Genomic DNA, 20,815 nt, shown 5'->3' on the forward strand with positions numbered 1-20,815 from the left:
TCTGGCTAATGCTCACTTGTTTAAGTAGCTTGAAAAGGAACATAGATCCCTCAGGAGATCCCTAAACTTCATCTCAGGGCTTTGCTACAAATAGTTTGAGTTGAATAATACTCTTAAACTTTTACATAGTTAATATTTTTCTGTGTTGTAAGATATTGTTCTGGAGAGTTCTTCCAGAGTGGTGTCCTAACTCGATTTCAGAGTAAAGATCTGGTTGTGATGGGTTTGGTCACAGAGACCTTCTTGGGACTGTCACCTGATGTGCTGAGACTACCTTTGAGACCATTTTCTCCGCCAGTTTGAGCCTCCAGAAGCCTGTCTTGTTGAGCCAGATACGCTAATTTGCTGCAACACAGACCCAGGGTCTCACCCATGCCCCTAAAGCTGCAGACTTAACTGAAAACGGCTTAGCAAGTGCTCCTGTCTCTAGCACCCAGACATCCAGCTCCCAATGGGATCCAAACCCTAAATGAATCCATTTTATGCTGTATAAAGCTTATACAGGGTAAACTCATAAATTGTCCGCCCTATATAACACTGATAGAGAGAGATGCACAGCTGTTTGCTCCTTCAGGTATTAATTACTTATTCTGTGTTCAATAATAAACAAAAGTGATTTTATTAAGTATAAGAAGTAGCATTTAAGTGGTTCCAAGTAATAACAAACAGAACAATGTAAGTTACCAAGCAAAATAAAACAAAACATGCAAGTCTAAGCATGATACATTTAAGAAACTGAATACAGGTAAATCTCACCCTCAGAGATGTTCCAATAAACTTCTTTCACAGACTAGACTCCTTCCTAGTCTGGGCCCAATCCTTTCCCCTGGTACAGTCCTTGTTCCAGCTCAGGTGGTAGCTAGGGGATTTCTCATGACTGCAGCCTCCTTTGTTCTGTTCCACCCCCTCATTTAGCTTTGGCACAAGGCAGGAATCCTTTGTCTGTCTGGGTTCCCATCCCTCCTTCTAAATGGAAAAGCACCAAGTTAAAGACGGATTCCAGTACCAGGTGACATGGTCATATATCCTGGGAGCCCCCCTCCATTCCTCCAGGACTGACCCTCATGTATGCAGTGGAGTGTTGCAAATAAACAGAGTCATTTATCATCAATTGTCCTAGTTGATGGGAGCCATCAAGATTCCAAGCCACCATTAATGGCCCACACTTGGCATAGTTATAGTAGAAGTTCAGAGTAACACTTCATATTTCTAGCTTCAGATACTAGAATTATACATTCATACAAATAGGATCAACACACTCAGTAGATTATAAGCTTTGTAATGGTACCTTACAAGAGACCTTTTGCATAAAGCATATTCCAGTTTTGCTTATGAATGTAAATATAATGTATTTCCATAAACATATGGAGTTCAATATCACACTGGTCTGCCCCAAGTTGCCAGGACATGACCCACTGTGAAGACTGTCTGACAAGGTGAGTTTTAGACCAGGTCTACACTTCAGACCTATATTGACATAACTACATCGCTCAGGGGTGTGAAAAATCCAAATCCCTGAACAAGTAGTTTTACTAACTTAACCCCCTAGTTGAGCTTCTCCTGTTGACATAGCTAGTGCTTCTTGGGGAGGTGGATTAACTATGCTGACAGGACAAGGTCTCCCGTTGGCAGAGGAGTGTCTTCAACTAAAACACCAGCGTTTTAAGAGTAGATATTTCCTTTAAATGAAAAGTGACAAGTAAGACAGAATTTTCCCTTTTGAAATCCTGCATCAAGCTGTACATATTCCCTACTCCATTGGCCTGTTTGAAGCTGTGCACTTAACCACTTTTGCTCTTGTCTTTCTCTGTCTCGTGTATTTAAACGACAGTAGCTGTAAACTTTATCCCCCAACTGATTCCCAGCATTAATTTCCCAGACCTGCAGCCTTAAAGAACAAAAACTTCACAACAAATCTAAAGCAGTTACTCTTGCTCTGCACCATTTTACATCTCAGCCAAAGGTCTTCATTGAGCTGCCAGTTTGTTTAGGATTTCTGAAACTATCACAGCTCCAATTGCGATGTTCATCCAGAAGGTCCTAGGACTATCAAAAAACCTGCACCTTTCCTTGGAATCTGGATCTAAAAGCAGAAACTTGCTATATTACTTCAGTAAACCTTTTTCTCCTACAAATTTTCTTTCTACCATTTACAAAGTTTGAAAGTTTTGTCCCACCTTGTTTCATTGCTATGAATATTCCATTATGAGACTTGGTGGATGATGTTATGTAAACTTTGTGGTGCTCTGTGCTATAGTGATTGGTGCATTGGACATGTTATCAGTAATATAATGTTTTGAAAATACTTTCCCACAATTAATTTTTATTATGTATGTCAGACACATACTACGATTTGGCTGCCTGCCATTGTAGAATGTAATAAGACAGTTGTATGTGAATGAAGGCACTGATTAAAACATCCAAGGTTGAGCTTTTGTAACTTTTAAATCTAAGATTAATTCTGGATAGATCACTATTGCTGGTTAGCATCACTTGCTTGCAATTACATTTATTTTCTTTTGATAGATGTGGTATTAATCTGACCAATTTGCATTAATATTTGACTTTAAAAGTTAGTTATTGAACTAGTTAATAGCAAATACTAGGACTGTTTTGCAGTGGCTTGTTACATTTTATAGATGATACATAAATCATTACATATTTAAACTCCTTGTGTGTGCTTTATAGTAACCTTTTCTAGTACTTCCATTAAAACTAAATTGATCACAAATTAAAATATTTTGGGACCTCTCATGCATTCGTAGGATTTTAAATTTTATCTTTATTAAGTCATTTTTGCTAGATTTCAATTGCCATACCAGTGTAAATCTGGAATAACTATTGACTTCATTGGAGTTAATTGTAGATTAATCATAATATGATCTGTTACACTAAAGTAAGTCAATATATTTTCAACAGAAAATAATTTCTGCTTTTTCTTTGAGGAAAGTGAATACAACCTCTGTTCTAAACAATTAACCTCACTAAAATATACTTGCTTTCTATATCAAATATTTAGTTAAAATACTGTTCCATCTTATTTTTAATTATTATTTCAATCATTAGTTTTTCTTGTTAGCTAATAAAATATCTAATATGTTGAAGTCCAGTCATTAAATCATATTTAATTTCTCTTCCCAGGAATAATAAGCATTATAATAATAATTATAAGCATTTCTTAGACAAGATAATTTAGGTTATTGATTGGTTCTTGTACTGTTTCAAACTTATAACCTTGAAAATCTCCATAGTATTGTAATGTCTCCAAATTTAAGCTCATTTGTCTTTAGTTGACCTATGCTAGCATACTTATAAGTGGAGCCTGGTATGGCCATTTTGGAAAGTCATGAGAGGCAACATCTCAACAGTATCCATTCACTGGAGCAGGTGAGAATGTTGTCAAGAATTAATTTTTTTCATCTTTGTTATGAAGGGTGCAATTATTACTGTAATACAGTGTGCAGTGTTGTAAAGATCTGGACCCAGATCCTCTGGTACGATATTGCTGCCCTAAACTGCACTTTCAGTGGATCATGGCCCTAAACCTGGGGCAACTACCTGGTGTAGCCTGTAGGCTGTTCTAAATTATGTGGAGGGACTAGCCTGGAACAAAGCAAGTTCATAAATAAATGAGCACCAAGGCTGTTCTTGCATCTGACTGTCCTTACCTGCACTAAGTGCACTCCAGTGCAAATATAGTTGTCTGATTCATATATAAATCTAATGCTGCCTAGGGATATCTTAGCCAGCAAGTGGCAGTATTTCAGAACTAAAATTCAAACCTTAGAGCTTCAGGATGAATTTGAAAAACTCAATTCTCTGAAGTTGTTTAAAAAATAGTCTTAAAGCTGATTATAGAAATCTCAGAATTTGAGGAAAAATTGTTTTCATTAAACTGTTCAAGAAAAAATTACAGATTGGTCTTCATGACTGAGTAGTAGTCACTTGATCCTGAAAGTAAATTCTGTTACAATCATAGCTAAAATAAGTTCTAATTAAGGTTACTTTATATTGAATTACATTTAAATTTTTAACGATAATTCTTGAAATGAAACATTGGAATCTATGGATTTCAAATGTAAGCAAATTTAACATTAAACTTTTTAACAAGTTATTTTCTTTCTTAGAAATCACTTTCATCTGGGCATGCTATTGCTGTTTATGTGTGTTGTTGGGGTTTGCATTGTAGAAGTGTCCAAAGCTCTAATCAGGATTGGATCCTCATTGTGCTAAGTGCTGTATAAACCCATATTGGGGAATATGTCTCTACCTGAGTTTATAGTTTTCCAAGGAAAAACAAAATTAAAGTTAAGCTAGACACCTAGCACGTAAAGACTGCATGGCATATTTTCCTTCTAGGCATTCTTTACAATATTTAGCGTTATTGGAACCTAACCATGATTTGGGGGTCTCTGGGCACTACTATAATAAAGATGAAATGTGCTTCTGGGGAAATCCTTTTCTGACCTGAAAATGAAAGGAATAAGTTTGTTTTTCACTTGAAAAAGAAGGCAAGTTAAATTCAATAAATATAAACTCTGGCCTTGGAGTCTAACAATTCAATGATGCAAGTGGAGAAAGTAAACAAACTTGATCCTACTGGTAAACATAATTATGTTATTAGACTTTTGGTCTTCCCATATTTGCAATAAATAAGACTGTTAGTTTGAACAGAGGTAATTTTTTCCCTTTTCCAATTTAACAGATTATTCCTTTGATTTTTTTTAAGGTTCCTATTATGGTAGTTAAATACCGATTTACACATACACCACCCACACACAGTAAGAACTGCTGATATTGCCTCCAGAAATGTTGGTTTGATATATGTTTGCATAGTGCCAGCAATGTTGGCATTGAGGCAGGTGAGAAGACAAAGACCCTGCCTGAAGAGTTTGTCTCATTGGATTGTAATGTACAAATGTTTGATGGGATGTAGAGAAAAGCATTGATTGAATAGCACAACTAATGCATGGGTCTTGCTTTAGGACGGTCTTCAGTCTACATTGTTAACATATCTGTAGGGGGAGGGGCTAGTGTTTTATATTCCTTTTGGCAGAAGTACTTGTAAAGGAATGACTTGGCGGAGAGGGTATTGTCAACCCTAAACATTACAAGTGGCTTGAAAAAGTCAAGATTTGTTTTAAAGTGTTTTGCATGCTTTCTGGTATTTTTATAGTTCCAGGGGAAGAACTACCTACCTCCAGTTTGTGTAATCTGTCAAAATTGAACCTTAAATGTATGGGTGTGTAGGTGTAGGCCTCACTGTTCCAAGGTTGGAGGAAACTTGTCTTACTGCCTGCAGTCCCCTAGGGTATGGGAAGCTGCCATTCTGTTCCTTTTTTTACACCTCCCTAAGAAGATAGATTAGCAGTATTGGAAACTTGAAGAGATCAAGAATTGTGAGTCAGAGCCCCTCAATAGAGCAAAAAACTATAAGTCAAACCTTCAAAAATTGAGATTGGCCCCTAAAGTCATGAGTTAAAAAGAAAAAATTAAATCACATGTTTAGTCTGTCTTTTGACTTTTTAATTCCCCTTCATTCCTTTGGCAATGTGTATGTGATAATTTCAGGTTGAAAAGTCAACCCTAAATGAACAGCTGTCTCTGGCTATTCAGATGGAGACTCCACTTACCCTCTTCTCTCTGCTGAGATAGGGGAACTCCCATATATTTCCTTTTACTGTTTTGACTCAGCAGCTATACTTTTGGAGTAGTGGGAGGCAGATGTCTTCTCTACCTGGGGCACAGCAATACCAGTTCCCAGTTTTCCCCCTTCCTTGCATCCTGCTGCCCCAGTACCCTCCCTCTCCCTGATAAAGGGCCATACACAAAGACAGATCAAGTCTATATCCTCAGCCCCATGCCTCTGTCTGCTGCACCTCAGTTTCCTAACCCATTTCCTAGCACTATGCTGCCTTGGTTGTGCTGCTTGTCATCTCATCCTAGTCATATCCCCGTCTTATGGTTGCTGCTGGCCCTCATATGGTAAGGAGACACCATCTTCCCTGAGGACCGTCAGACTTCAGTGAATGATGATATCCATCTATGCTGGGGCAGCCTCACTCTCATCTGCAAAAGGTAAAGGGAGAGGACAGCCTGAGGCTTCGGTTTCATTGATAGTAAAGGAAGATTCTAAGCATTGTGGACAAGGGAAAACATATTCTTGAATGAAGAAATCAGAAATTCATGAGAATTCTTTAAATACCAAAAATTGTAAGAGCTGCATTGTGGACAAGGGAAAACATATTCTTGAATGAAGAAATCAGAAATTCATGAGAACTTTTTAAATACCAAAAATTGTAAGAGCTGGCAGTACTAGGAACGCATAACAAAAAAGGCCCAGGAATGAGAATTGTCAAAACACCTGAAAGGGACAGAGGGAGGAGCAAAAAGAGTAGAGAAGTAGGCAGGAGCTAGATTGTGAAGAACATTGAAAGCTACAACATTTAAATTTGATGTTGAAGGTAAGGGGAAGAGTGAAGGGATTTGAATAAGGGCTAGAATTGTTTACAATGCCCATGAGGTAAGTGGTTCTTATGGCTGCATCTTGTACAGATTGAAAGGTGTGAGGGTGATAGAGGAGGAGGCTGCAGTAATGGAGATGACAAAATAATCAGACACCCTCTTTTTCCTTTAAAAGTTTTGAGACAGCAAAGTATTGATTACTTCATTGTATTTCCATTGCAAGAGTTTCTCTCTGCATAATACCAAATATTTCTAAGTATCATTCAGCTTTTGAGATGCCTCATGCCTAAAAAGGCTAGTCTGCACTGTTATGAATGAGTCTGGTTTGTAACCAACATTTCAGTTTAAGAAAAACATTGTGCAGTAATCTTGACCCTTATGATACTGGATAGATTTTTCCCATACAGTATGCTGTAGATTTTCGTAAACCTTTGTTGCCTAGTTTTGGCAAAAAAATTCAATTTATTGTTAGTATCAGTCTGCATCTGGCAGATAAGTACTGCATACAGGATGGTCCATAGTGCTTAGAGTGGCAACATTTCCTGCTGCTTTGGTTGTATGATTGCAAAAATACTATCTTAATATTTGGTTATTATGGGACAAGTCCAGTATAACTGCAGGAAGATTCCTTAGGGCTGGCCTCCACTATGGGGAGATCACTGCTGCTGCAATCGATGCAGCAGGGATCGATTTAGTGGGTCTAGTGAAGACCTGCTAAATCTATGGTAGAGCGCTCTCCAGTCGACTCTGGCACTCCAACTTTCTGAGAAGAGAAAGGGAAGTCGACCGGAGAGCGTCTCCTGTCAACTCAGCACCGTGAAAACACCAGAGTATGTGAATAATGTAGCTGGAGTAACGTAACTTAGGTTGACTTATCCCCATAGTGAAGACAAGCCCTGAGTATCAAGGCATGCAGTATGAAATAAGTTTATGGGGTAAGAAGTACAGCCTGCTCTGAGTCTTTGAATGCCCTGAGGAAGTAATCATTTTGATAGCTCATAAATGACACTTCATATGTGGTGGTGCAGGTCTCGTTCCTGTGCTTTAAAATATCTTTATGCAATATTTTTTTGTTTCACTGGTCTCTATAAGCAAATAAAGAAAAATGTGGTATGAAGGGTGCAGATGCTCCATAGTGCCCTGTACTCCTTATATCCTTTCAGAATGTGAATTTAATCCTCTGGACTTTGGCATTACAAACCCAGGAAATATGTAATTAAAAATATCCTCATTAGAAATTTCTGGAACAAATAGAGCTGGGCAGAATTTTTCAGGCAAGACATTTTTGATAAAAAAAAATTGCAGATTCAGCCATGTATAAACATTTTGTGAATTGTGTTAGCTTTGCAGAATTGTTCATTTGGGGACAAAACACAATATTCTAAAAAATTGAAACTTTTTTGACACTTTCTAAATAAAACATTTTGATTTTTTTGTTTTGTTTTTTGGTATACAATGACTTTTCATTTTGAAATTACCTTTAATTTTGCATTTAAAAAATCAGGAAATTGAAATGAAATGTTTAGTGTTGGGTTGAACAGAATATTTTGTTTGACCCATAATGATGTTTTTCTTTGATTTGCTGAAAATTTCACACTTTAATTTTCTGTCTGGCCCAAAATGATTTTTTTTAAACTTTTCAGAATTGCAGTGAACTTAAAAATCTGTTATTTGCCTCTAGTTACAAGAAAAATAGAAAAGCAGGAAGTGCAAATGTTTGTTCTGTGAACTAAGCTTTAACATTCTAGATGAGTATGAGGAGCACAGGCCACTGCTGAGGTATCTGCAGCCTGTAACTCCACATAACCATAGTTTTGCATGTGTCAATTTTTCCTTATTTTTGTTGTACTAGTGGGGAGGGAGGGCATAGATTCATAGATATTAAGGCCAGAAGGGACCATTATGATCATCTAGTCTGACCTCCTGCACAACGCAGGCCACAGAATCTCACCGACCTACTCCTGCGAAAAACCTCTCACCTATGTCTAAGCTATTGAAGTCCTCAAATTGTGGTTTAAAGACTTCAAGGTGCAGAGAATCCTTCAACAAGTGACCCGTGCCTCATGCTGCAGGGGAAGGCGAAAAACCTCCAGGGCCGCTTCCAATCTGCCCTGGAGGAAATTCCTTCCCGACCCCAAATATGGCCATCAGCTAAACCCTGAGCATATGGACAAGATTCACCAGCCAGATATCCAGGAAAGAATTCTCTGTAGTAACTCAGATCCCACCCCATCTAACATCCCATCACAGGCCATTGGGCCTATTTACCATGAATATTTAAAGATTAATTAATTGCCAAAATCATGTTATCCCATCATACCATCTCCTCCATAAACTTACCGAGTTTAATCTTAAAGCCAGATAGGTCTTTTGCCCCCACTGCTTCCCTTGGAAGGCTATTCCAAAACTTCACTCCTCTGATGGTTAGAAACCTTCGTCTAATTTCAAGTCTAAACTTCCCAATGACCAGTTTATATCCGTTTGTTCTTGTGTCCACATTGGTAGTGAGCTTAAATAATTCATCTCCCTCTCCGGTATTTATCCCTCTGATATATTTATAGAGAGCAATCATATCTCCCCTCAACCTTCTTTTAGTTGGGCTAAACAAGCCAAGCTCCTTGAGTCTCCTTTCATAAGATAGGTTTTCCATTCTTTGGATCATCCTAGTAGCCCTTCTCTGTACCTGTTCCAGTTTGAATTCATCCTCTTAAACATGGGAGACCAGAACTGCACACAGTATTCCAGGTGAGGTCTCACCAGTGCCTTGTATAATGGTACTAAAACCTCCTTATCTCTCCTGGAAATACCTCGCCTGATGCATCCCAAGACCGCATTAGCTTTTTTCACGGCCATATCACATTGGCGGCTCATAGTCATCCTCTGATCAACCAATACTCCAAGTTTCAGAGCAGCAGCCGTGTTAGTCTGTATTCGCAAAAAGAAAAGGAGTACTTGTGGCACCTTAGAGACTAACAAATAGAGATGCTCAAATAAATTTGTTAGTCTCTAAGGTGCCACAATACTCCAAGGTCCTTCTCCTCCTCCGTTACTTCTAATTGATGCGTCCCCAGCTTATAACAAAAATTCTTGTTATTAATCTCTAAATGCATAACCTTACACTTCTCACTATTAAATTTCATCCTATTACTATTACTCCAGTTTACAAGGTCATCCGAATCTTCCTGTATGATATCTCGGTCTCTCTCTAAATTGGCAATACCTTCCAGCTTTGTATCATCCTCAAACTTTATTAGCACACTCCCACTTTTTGTGCCGAGGTCAGTAATAAAAAGATTAAGTAAAATTGGTCCCAAAACTGATCCATGAGGAACTCCACTGGTAACCTCCCTCCAGCTTGACAGTTCACCTTTCAGTAGGACCAGTTGTAATCTCCCTGTTAACCATTTCCTTATCCACCTTTCAATTTTCCTATTGATCCCCATCTTTTCCAATTTAACTAATAATTCCCCATGTGGCACGGTATCAAACGCCTTACTGAAATCTAGGTAAATTAGATCCACTGCGTTTCCTTTGTCTAAAAAATCTGTTACTTTCTCAAAGAAGGAGATCAGGTTGGTTTGGCACGATCTACCTTTTGTAAAACCATGTTGTATTTTGTCCCATTTACCATTAACCTCAATGTCCTTAACTACCTTCTCCTTCAAAATTTTTTCCAAGACCTTGCATACTACAGATGTCAAACTAACAGGCCTGTAGTTACCTGGATCACTTTTTTTTTTTCCTTTCTTAAAAATAGGAACTATGTTAGCAATTCTCCAATCATACGGTACAACCCCTGAGTTTACAGCTTCATTAAAAATTCTTGCTAATGGGCTTGCAATTTCATGTGCCAATTCCTTTAATATTCTTGGATGAAGATTATCTGGGCCCCCCAATTTAGTCCCATTAAGCTGTTTGAGTTTCGCTTCTGCCTCAGATATGGTAATATCTGCCTCCATATCCTCATTCTCATTTGTCATGCTACAATTATCCCTGAGATTCTCTTTAGCCTTATTAAAGACTGAGGCAAAGTATTTGTTTAGATATTGGGCCATGCCTAGATTATCCTTGACCGCCACTGTATCCTCAGTGTTTAGCGGTCCCACTTCTTCTTTCTTTGTTTTTTCTTATTTATATGACTATAGAACTTTTTACTATTGGTTTAATTCCCTTTGCAAGGTCCAACTCTATTTGACTTTTAGCCTGTCTCACTTTATCCCTGCATGTTCTGACCTCAATAAGGTAGCTTTCCTTGCTGATCCCTCCCATCTTCCACTCCCTGTATGCTTTCTGCTTTTTCTTAATCACCTGTCCGAGATGCTTGCTCATCCAGCTTGGTCTACAACTCCTGCCTATGCATTTTTTCCCCTTTCTTGGGATGCAGGCTTCCGATAGCTTCTGCAGCTTTGATTTAAAGTAATCCCAGGCCTCCTCTGCCTTTAGATCCATAAGTTCTTCAGTCCAATCCACTTCCCTAACTAATTTCCTTAATTTTTGAAAGTCAGCCCTTTTGAAATCAAAAACCCTAGTTGCAGATTTATTTTTGTTAATCCTTCCGTTCAGTTTGAACTGAATTAGCTCATGATCACTTGAACCAAGATTGTCTCCTACAACCATTTCTTCTATGGAGGTCCTCACTACTCACCAAAACCAAATCTAAAATGGCATCCTCTCTAGTCGGTTCAGCAACTATGTGATGAAGGAATCCATCAGCTATCGCATCTAGGAAAATCTGAGCCCTATTATTATTACTAGCACTTGTCCTCCAGTCTATATTTGGGAAGTTAAAGTCTCCCATGGTCACGCAGTTTCCATTAGTATTTACTTTATTAAAAACCTTAAAGAGGGCTCTATCCATATCCAAATTAGATCCCGGCGGTCTATAGCACACTCCAAGCACTGTCCCAGGGGAGGCTCTAGTAGTTTTCTTCCCTGGTTTATTTTTTGCCCAGACGGACTCTGTCTTATCCATTCCATCGCTTCTTATTTCTTTACATTCTACCTCATCACTGATATACAATGCTACATGATTTTGTGAGGCAGCTGGAGAAGGAGTGGAAGGGGGGGCGGAAATTGAGCACTCCTCATAGACCAATGGTTCCCAAACTGTGGGGTGCACCCCGTTAAGGAGGGATGTGGAGGAAGGTTCGGGCAGTTCAGTGGGGCCCCGGCCAGTCTCCATGGGGGCTGGTGGGAGGGGAGCGTCACCTAGCCCCTCCCCATTCCAAGCTCTGCTCCGTCCCTATCCCCAACTCTGCTCCGGTCCTGCATATGGCCATGGCTCTGCACCCAGCCATGGCCCCGGCTGCCAGCGTGACTCTGTTTGTGACTTCCGACAGTGGCTCACGGGAGGGGCAGGGCAGAGGTGCAGATGGGGGGTGTGACGTCAAAAGTTTGGGAACCACTGTATAAGACCCTTTGCTAGCAGTTCTCCTTTCCTGGCTTCTCTGTTACTAGTTCTCTTCTTCTCTTGGCACTTCTCTGCTCTTGCTAGGATAAAATTAGGATGCACTGTCAAAAACTGAATTTTTTTTTAAATTAGTCAATTTTAAAAGATTAAGTTGACCATGGTTCTTCAAAAGAGAAGCAACTTAAGGATCAGACTAATTAATATCCATAAAATAGATTGATGTTTGTCTTTATTTTTTACAGAGACGTGGAGCAATTTCCTATGACAGCTCTGATCAAACTGCATTGTACATTCGTATGCTAGGTAAGCATGGCAACTTCTGTAAAGCAGCACTGATCTATTTTTGTGACTGTTTGCTTTAAAATGGTTGTGGTGAACTGTAGCATAATTTATAAATATTTTAAAACTTTTCAGTTAGTCCTTTTTTCTGCTGTCACTATTTTAGTCAATTTATTTTGCCATTTAGTAACTACTGCAAAAAGATTATTCCATCCAAATATTGTATTTGGGATTGAGGCCCCATTGTGCAAAGTGCTGTAAAGATATATATATATATATATATAAGGAAACCATGGTTACTGTCACAAAATTTATTAAGATACCAAAGGCAGTGTTTCCTCATTAGTTTTGGATTTAAGGAAAAATATTGAACAGGAGAGTAATCTTACAGGTTTGCATGGGTGTATGTTCTTCTTCGAGTGATTGCTCATGTGTATTCCACAGTAGGTGTGTGTGCTCGCCATGTGCACCAGTGTTGGAAGTTTTTCCCCCAGCAGTACCCGTAGAGGAGCGCCCCAGCAACCCCTGGAGTGACGCCTCCATGGCGCGGCATAAGGGGCGCTGCGTGCTCCCCCAACCCTCAGTTCCTTCTTGTCGCCAGTGAAGGTGCTTCGGAACTGCTCTGCTCCAGCTTTGCTGCAACTTGTCCCCAGAACTCTTGTTCGTTCAGTGTATGGTACGTGTAGTTAGTAGTTTGATTAGTTTTAGTTTAGTTTAGTTCAGGGGTCTCAAATTTAAATGACCACGAGGGCCACATGAGGGCTAGTACATTGGCCTGAGGGCCACACCACTGACCCTCCCCCCACGCTGTCCCAGCCCCGCCCCCACTCCACGCCTTCCAGGAGGCCCCACCTCTTCCCACCCCTTCCCTGCCCCCATTCCAACCTCTTCCCTGAGAGAGAGAGAGAGAGAGAGAGAGAGAGAGAGAGAGAGAGAGAGAGACATTAGGCTCCGGGCCATCCTGCTGGAGTCAGCTTTGACCCCGACTCCAGTGCGCCGCTCCGAGTTGCCATCGGGTACCACGGTGTCAGCGCACGGCAACTCCCCACCTCCCTGTCCATGGGGCACGCCAAGAAGGCTAAGAAGAGGCCTTCGCCACCGCGGCACCGGAGCAAGACTGGTGGAGAGGCTAGACCAATGTTGGGCAGTCCTCAGTCCCCATCGGCTTCTAGGCCTTCAACTCCGGTCGAGCGGAGTAGCCCGGCCCATTCGGAGCAGGCTTCCTCGGATGTCCGGATGCCCTCCACTCCAGAGGCCCTGCACGCTGCCCGGGACGTTATGTCCATGCCGGTACTAGGAGCACCGCCAATGTTGGCCCCGCGGTCCAGAGGCAAGCCGCCACTGGGATCTCCGCAGTCGCCCCCGACTTGGTACCGCTCTCGGTCGAGGGAATGTTCCCATCGCCATTCAGAGACCATCCTGCGCGTAGTCCACGCAGGTCACCATCGACCCCCACCAGGTTGTCTGGCTGGGTTCCGTCTGACACAGACTCCAGACCCCGCTCCGCCTCAAGGAGCAGATAATGACGGGACACAGGCAGCCGTCACTGAAGGTCCTCGTCTCAGAAGGGCTATCGTAGCCAGTCGCGACGTGAACTTCGATGCCGTTCTTGTTCGTTGTCTCGCTCCAGGACCCCGCCACGGCACCGCTCCCACAGCCCCGGGCGTCAATCGCTGGCCCCTCTCCGGCGCGGATCTGCCTTCTGGAGCCGATCACGGAGCAGCTGTGACCAGTGGTACCATTCCTCCACGTCGGGGTCGCGATCTCGTGGTCGGCACTGCTCCAGGCGCTGCCACTCCTCCCAGTCCAGGGACAGCGGCAGGTCGGATGTCAGCCTGGCCTCCCTTCATAGTTGTCCATAGATGGGTCGGGTCAGGCCAGCCAGGCTGAACAGCCTGCTCAGCAGGTGCAGTGGCACCGGGCCCCGTGGCTGGCACAGTGGTACCAGTGGGCACCGTGGCCCTGGACGCCCCCGGTGGGGGCTTGCTCCGTGGCCGGAGCTTCCGAATGGCCGTCGGCCTCCCTCTCCCGACCTCCAAGGAAGGAGTCGGTGGGACATGCATCTTCGGCGCCATGCCTGGAGAGCAACCAGGGGGTGGATCCTCCAGTGCTGGTGAATGCGCAGAGTACTGCGCCTGCCTCCTCGCCCTTCCCTGATGAGGCGATTACAGCCCCTCTGTCCCGCAGGAGGACTCAAAAGTCCACCAGGAGCTATTGAAAAGGGTGGCATCAAATATCAAGCTTCAGGCAGAGGAGGTGGAGGAGTCTTCGGACTCCCTTTTTAACGTCCTGTCTGCCTCAGAACCGGGCAGGGTGGCCTTGTCACTCCATGAAGGGGTGGCAAAAATTTCAAATACCTTCTGGCAAACCCTGGCCTCATTGGCCCCCATCTCTAAGAGAGCAGAACGCAAGTATTTTATGCCCACCAAAGGACATATATACCTTTACACCCATCCTGCTCCTAACTCCCTGGTGGTTGACTCGGTCAACCACAGGGAACGGCAGGGCCAACCAGCCCCTACTATGAAAAATAAAGATTCAGGGAGGCTGGATTCATTTTGGAGAAAAATGTATTCGTCCTCGAGCTTCCAGTTACAGGTGGCGAACCATCAGGCTCTCCTGGGCCATTATGAGTTCAATCTATGGGGCTCTCTGCCCAAGTTCGAGGACTTTCTCCAGGAGCATGACAGGAAGGAGTTCAAAGCTCTGGTGGAGGAGGATACAGCAGCTGCCAGGGCAACCTTGCATGCAGCGTTGAATGTAGCAGACACGCCGGCGCGGTCCATGGCCTCTGTGGTGTCCACGAGAAGGGCGTCATGGCTCCTGCTGTCCGGGCTGTCCAGTGAGGCACAGAGTCCTTGCAGGACATCCTGTTTGATGGCAAGGCTGTTTGAGGAACCAAGGGACATAAAACTGCATGGCCTGAAGGACTCCCGCACTACGCTTAAGACTCTTGGCCTCTTTGTTCTGGCTCCGGCAAGACCTAAGTTTAAGTCACAGCAGGCTCCCACCCAGGCCACCCACTCTAAAAATGAGCCCCCTTAAAAAAGTCGCAGGACTATAAGAAACGGCCGCAGAGACAGTCTCAGTCTGCCCCCCAGCCTGGGTCCTCCAAGGGCAAACAGGCAGGGAAACAGCAGTTTTGATGGGACGCCTGGGGGCAACCTACCAGTTCTCATCAGGGATCCACCCTCAATAAAGCTTCCCTTCTCCAACCGGTTGTGTGCTTTTCTCCCGGAATGGTCGCGGCTGACCTCGGACTGTTGGGTCCTCAGCTCCATCTCTCAGGACTACACCCTCCAGTTTACCTCTACCCTGCCCAACCACCCTCCATCCCCGTCCCTCCTGGAGGACCCCCTCACGAGGCCCTGCTTGAGCAGGAGGTGGAGCAGCTCCTTGGCCTAGGAGCAATGGAAGTGGTGCCAGCGGAGTTCAAACGCAAGGGGTACTACTTCCGCTATTTCCTTATCCCGAAGGCCAAAGGCAGGCTCAGGCCTATCCTGGACCTGCGAGGTCTGAACCAGTACATGTTAAAACTCAAGTTTCACATGGTCTCTCTGGCTTCCATCATTCCCTCCCTGGATCCTGGGACTGGTACGCCGCTCTTGATCTGGAGGACGCGTACTTCCACATCCACATATTCGAGGGGCACAGGCGCTTTCTCCATTTCACGATTGGGTAGGAGCACTACCAATTTATGGTCCTCCCATTTGGCCTGTCAACTGCTCTGAGAGTATTCAGTAAATACATGTCTGTGGTGGTGGCCTACTTCAGATGTCGTGACGTCCAGATCTTCCCCTATCTGGATGACTGGCTGGTCAAGGGCAGCTCCCGGTCGCAGGAGCGGGACCATGTAGTGCTCCTTTTGTCCACGTGCACCACTCTGGGCCTGTTGGTAAACGACACCAAGTCCACATTAGTCCTGGTACAATGCATAGAGTTTATCGGGGCGGTCCTGGACACCATGTTGGCCATAGCCTCCCTCCCACCAGACAGGTTTGAGACCCTGAAAGGGCTCATCGTCACAATCACAAGGTTTCCAGTGACAACAGCCAGAGCGTGTCTCTAGCTCTTAGGTCACATGTTGGTGTGTACATACGTGGTTCGTCACGTCAGATTCAGGATGAGGCCCCTCCAACTCTGGTTGGCCTCGGTGCTCTCCCAAGCCAGAGACAGGATGGACGAGGTCCTCACTGTGCCCGAACTGGTGATCGTCTCCCTTCGATGGTGGTACTCTCCGGGGAACATACTCCGCGGGGTCGCCATCACTGGAACTGGTGTCCGACTCATCGGACCTAGGGTGGGGAGCACATGTGGGAGACGTTCAGACCCAAGGTCTGCGGTCTGCACAGGACCTGGCCCTCCACATAAACGTCAAAGAGCTCAGGGCGGTCTGACTGGTGTGCATAGCCTTCCGCGTGCACCTGGAGGGCAGAGTGGTCAGGGTTCTCGCGGACAACATGGCCTCGATGTTTTACATCAACAGGCAAGGCAGGGCCCGATCCTCTGCCCGGAAGCCCTCAGGCTGTGGGACTGCTGTATAGCCCATGACATTTGCCTACAGGCCTACCACCTACCGAGTGTCCGGAACTTGTGGGCGGACCGCTTGAGCAGGGACTTCTCCTCTCAACATGAGTGGTCTCTTCACCCAGAGGTGGCGCTCAGACTTTTCCAAGAGTGGGGAACTCCCCAGGTGAACCTGTTCACAACTCTGCAGAACCGTCGCTGTCCCCGGTTCTGCTCCAGGGGGGCAGGGGTGGGGAGGGGAGCTGGGACAGGGCGCTATCTCCGATGCCTTCCTCCTGTCCTGGTCAGGCCAGTTTCTCTATGCCTTCCCCATGTTCCCCCTGATTGGCAGGGTCCTGGAAAAGATAAAGATGGACATGGTCCGCGTCCTCCTGATTACCCCAGCATGGCCCAGGCAGCATTGGTAGGGGACCCTCACGAACCTGGCGGTCGCCCTGCTATGGTCGTTATCATTCCACCTGGACCTGCTCTCCCAGGACCAGAGCCACCTCCTCTTCCCCAACCTAGCGGCACTCCACCTCACAGCGTGGCTGCTCAATGGTTAGGCCGGGAGGAAAGGACATGCTCGGAAGGGGTTCAACACGTCCTCTTGGAAAGCAGGCAACCCTCCACATGCCGAGCCTACTTGGCAAAGTGATCTTGGTTTTCCCGATGGGCAGCTGAGTGGGGTGTTCCCCCATGACTGCCCCGATTCAGCTCATTTTGGACTACCTCCTTCACCTTAGAGCCCAGGGCCTGGATCCCTCGTCTGTCAAGGTGCACTTGGCAGCCATATTGGCCTTCCACCCTCCGGTGCAGGAGCATACGGTGTTCTCCCATGCCATGACTGGCCGATTTCTTAAGGGATTGGATCGTCTCTTCCCATAAATTAGGCCCCCTGTCCCACAGTGGGATCTGAACTTGGTGCTGGCCCTGCTGACGGGCCCCCTGTTTGAGTCGCTAGCTACGTGCTCCTGGTCATGCCTCTCGTGGAAAGTAGCCTTCCTGGTAGCGAACACGTGGGCTGGGTGGGTCTCAGAACTGAGGGCCCTGACCTCCGATCCCCGGTACACGGTGTTCCATAAGGATAAGGTCCAGCTCCGCCCACATTCTTCGTTCCTCCTGAAGGTGGCCTCCGCCTACCACATGGGTCAGGACATTTTCCTGCCAGTCCTCTGCCCCAAGCCCCGTGTGTCCAATGAGGAGCACCGCCTCCACACGCTGGATGTGAGACAGGCTCTGGCCTTTTACCTGGAGTGGTCTAAGCCTTTCAGGAAATCCTCGCAGCTATTCATTGCCTCGGCTGAACGCATGGTGGGTTGGTCGATCTCCACTTAGCGGCTCTCCAACTGGATCACCTCGTGTATCCGTACCTGTTATGATCTGGCGGAAATCCCTCCGCCATCAATTGTGAGGGCGCACTCGACTAGGGCACAAGTCTCGTTGGCTGCCTTTTTGGCCCATGTCCCCATTCAGCACATTTGTAGGTCTGTCATATGGTCTTCAGTTCACACTTGCATTATGTGATGGTCTCCCAGACCAGGGAAGATGCTGGGTTCGGCAGGGCTGTTCTCCGTCCCATGAGTTTGTGAACTCCTACTCACCTCCAATAGATATAGCTTGGAATCACCTATGGTAGAATGATCACACATGAGCAATCACTCAAAGAAGAAAAGACAGTTACCTTTTCCATAACTAGTGTTCTTCGAGTTACGTTGCTCATGTCTATTCCACATCCTGCCCTCCTTCCCCTCTTTTGGAGTTGTCTGGCAAGAAGGAACTGAGGGTGGGGGGAGTGTACAGCGCTCCATATGCCACGCCGTGGAGGCACCACTCCCGGGGTCGCTATGGGCGCTCCTCTATGGGTACTGCTGGGGGGAAAACTTCCGACACCAGTGCACGTGGTGAGCACACACACCTATTGTGGAATAGACATGAGCAACACATCTCGAAGAACACCAGTTATGGAAAAGGTAACTGTCTTCTTTGTGTACCTCAGTTAAATTTGTAGAAAAAATAGATTTAATGGGTGGCAATTACCTTTGTATGGTCATTTTTAAACAATATTATGTAAAGTCTATTTGCATTGCGTACTTTTTATTGTCCCTGATTCAGTATGCATATAGCAGAACATTTTAGCACCTGTCATTTTTTGTTCTAATTAAAATTGAGTGGTTTATTACAGAGTAAATATTTGCATATAAGAATAGTTTTGTCTTACACTTGTAAAGTTCATTATAGAAACTTTCTTAAATCTCAATCTTGAAATAATGATGTGAATTAAAATGGAGTAACTGAAGCAGGACTTCTCTGCTCTCCTGCATGTGCTGCCTGGGCTTAGGATGGGAAGAGCACCCCATGGAGCTGGGAAAGTGCTGAGAGTGCTAGCTTGATGGGTAACTCTTTCCCATCCTGTTCCTCTGTTCAGCCCTAAGTAGGTGAAGGGGTGGGGTGGTGAAAGTATCCCAGGATTGTCTTCCTCTTATTCAACCTTCTGGGAGTAGCCCCGCTTGACTTAAGTCTCCTAGAACTTGGCAGGGGCAGCATCCAGGGAAATGGCCGGGCCAGCAGCCAATTAGGGGGCCGGAGACTGTATTAACAGGTGGGAGCTGGATGGGGCAGTGCCTATAGAAAGTACAGTAAGATTGGGGTTTGTACCTACTAAAGAGGGCTACAGGGTATAGGGCACAGGGAAGAGGGAGCTGAGATCAGTGCTTGGGGAAGGGATGATACTGAAGTGTCCTACTTATCAACCAGGAGCAGACAAGGAAGAGGACGTTTCCCAGATTGTGCATTTCAGGATGACTTTTTTCTGAAATGCTCATACACAAAGGGGAAATTTCCCCCTAAGAATTCAAAAGTGAGGTACCAGACCAAAAAAGTAATATAACTTGCTTAAAAATCATGAGGATTTTCTTTTTTTGGTATCATGATTCTTCTTTGAGTGATGATCCCTATGTGTATCCATATGTGGGATATGCATGTGCATCATGCGCCTGTGTCCAGAATTTCTTGCAGGCATTGTCCATTGGCTTGCACACATGCAGTAGCTCTCCTTATGTTCCCAACCAAGGTCATAAAGGGCGATGTGGGCCAAAGCCTTTCCAGTTTCTTCCTACCACCACATAGTTTGCATCAGAATTTTTGGTGTTCTCAGCTCCTTATTATTGCGTCACTCCTATAAGAATGCTATATAGTTAGTTTTTTAGTTTTAATAGTATAGTTTGCAGCATAGAAAGATAGCATTTTTTCCCCCCTGAGAAGCTTGGGATTATGCCCAGGGTTCAAAAACTGTTTCCTTCTCTAGCTCCTTTTCTGTGAACAATAAACATCAACACTCCCTCTACTGCCTGGGTGAGGGTTACATTTCTGCCAAGTCCAGCATCTCATTCCTTTCCCCCCAGAACTCATGGGGGTCGAGACTCAGAAAACACCTCATGGAGAAGGCACTGAAGCCTCGGTCAGATTTCGGCTGGGGCCCCACCCTGTACATCAGCCTCAACAAGCAAGTAGCAGCCCTCCGAGCACAAGGTCGGGAATGGAGGCTAGGTCTGTTAAGCCTAAAGAGAACGCTTCACACTAGAGTAAGGAGCACTCTATTAGATGGAAAGGCAAGTCATCTATGTCTAAAATTATCCTGAAAAGAAGGGATCACTTCCTGACCCCATCAGAGTTCAGAGAGCCAGCATGCATGGGCACTGAAGTCTTAGGCCTGACTAAATCTTCTCAACAAGAGAAAGAGGCATGTGAGGGCATGGATCTGATGGTGGTGAAGATGGAGGATAGACAGTTCCTGGTGCCTTCATCCACTGTGGGAACCCAGAGGGTACCAATAACGATAATAGCCCCATAGTGAGCCAATAGCCATGGTAACCAGAGAGGCTCCAGCTCTACCCATGGACTCTCCTCATTCTTCAGGATGGATGGAGATATATGTTTCCCCAGAAGACGTCTTTGCTCTCTCTGTCTGAGTTCACCAGTCTGTTGGGTCCATTTATATTCTGGGATGTTGTTACAACGGAGGAGGAGTCTGTCACAAGGAAATGGAGTTATTCTCCCATTCTCCCTGACAGTCTTGAAGCACAACCATCATTACTGTCGGTGCCGCTGTTGATCAGGAATCTGGCCTTCTCTTCCAATGAGTCTGTAGGAAAC

General features: G+C 44.8%; 1 protein-coding gene across 5 annotated transcripts in view; it reads left to right on the forward strand.

Annotated features, from left to right (window-relative positions):
* Positions 1-20,815, forward strand: part of PDE7A (phosphodiesterase 7A) — a 132,462-nt gene that overhangs the window by 54,551 nt on the left and 57,096 nt on the right. For all 5 annotated transcript variants that reach the window (XM_077810201.1, XM_077810202.1, XM_077810203.1 and 2 more), the window contains one exon: positions 12,118-12,178. In XM_077810201.1, coding sequence (XP_077666327.1) covers positions 12,118-12,178 — 61 coding nt within the window. The remainder of the gene's footprint in view (positions 1-12,117; positions 12,179-20,815) is intronic.

Source organism: Eretmochelys imbricata, chromosome 2 (genome assembly GCF_965152235.1).
Source record: "Eretmochelys imbricata isolate rEreImb1 chromosome 2, rEreImb1.hap1, whole genome shotgun sequence".
Classification (NCBI taxonomy): domain Eukaryota; kingdom Metazoa; phylum Chordata; order Testudines; family Cheloniidae; genus Eretmochelys; species Eretmochelys imbricata.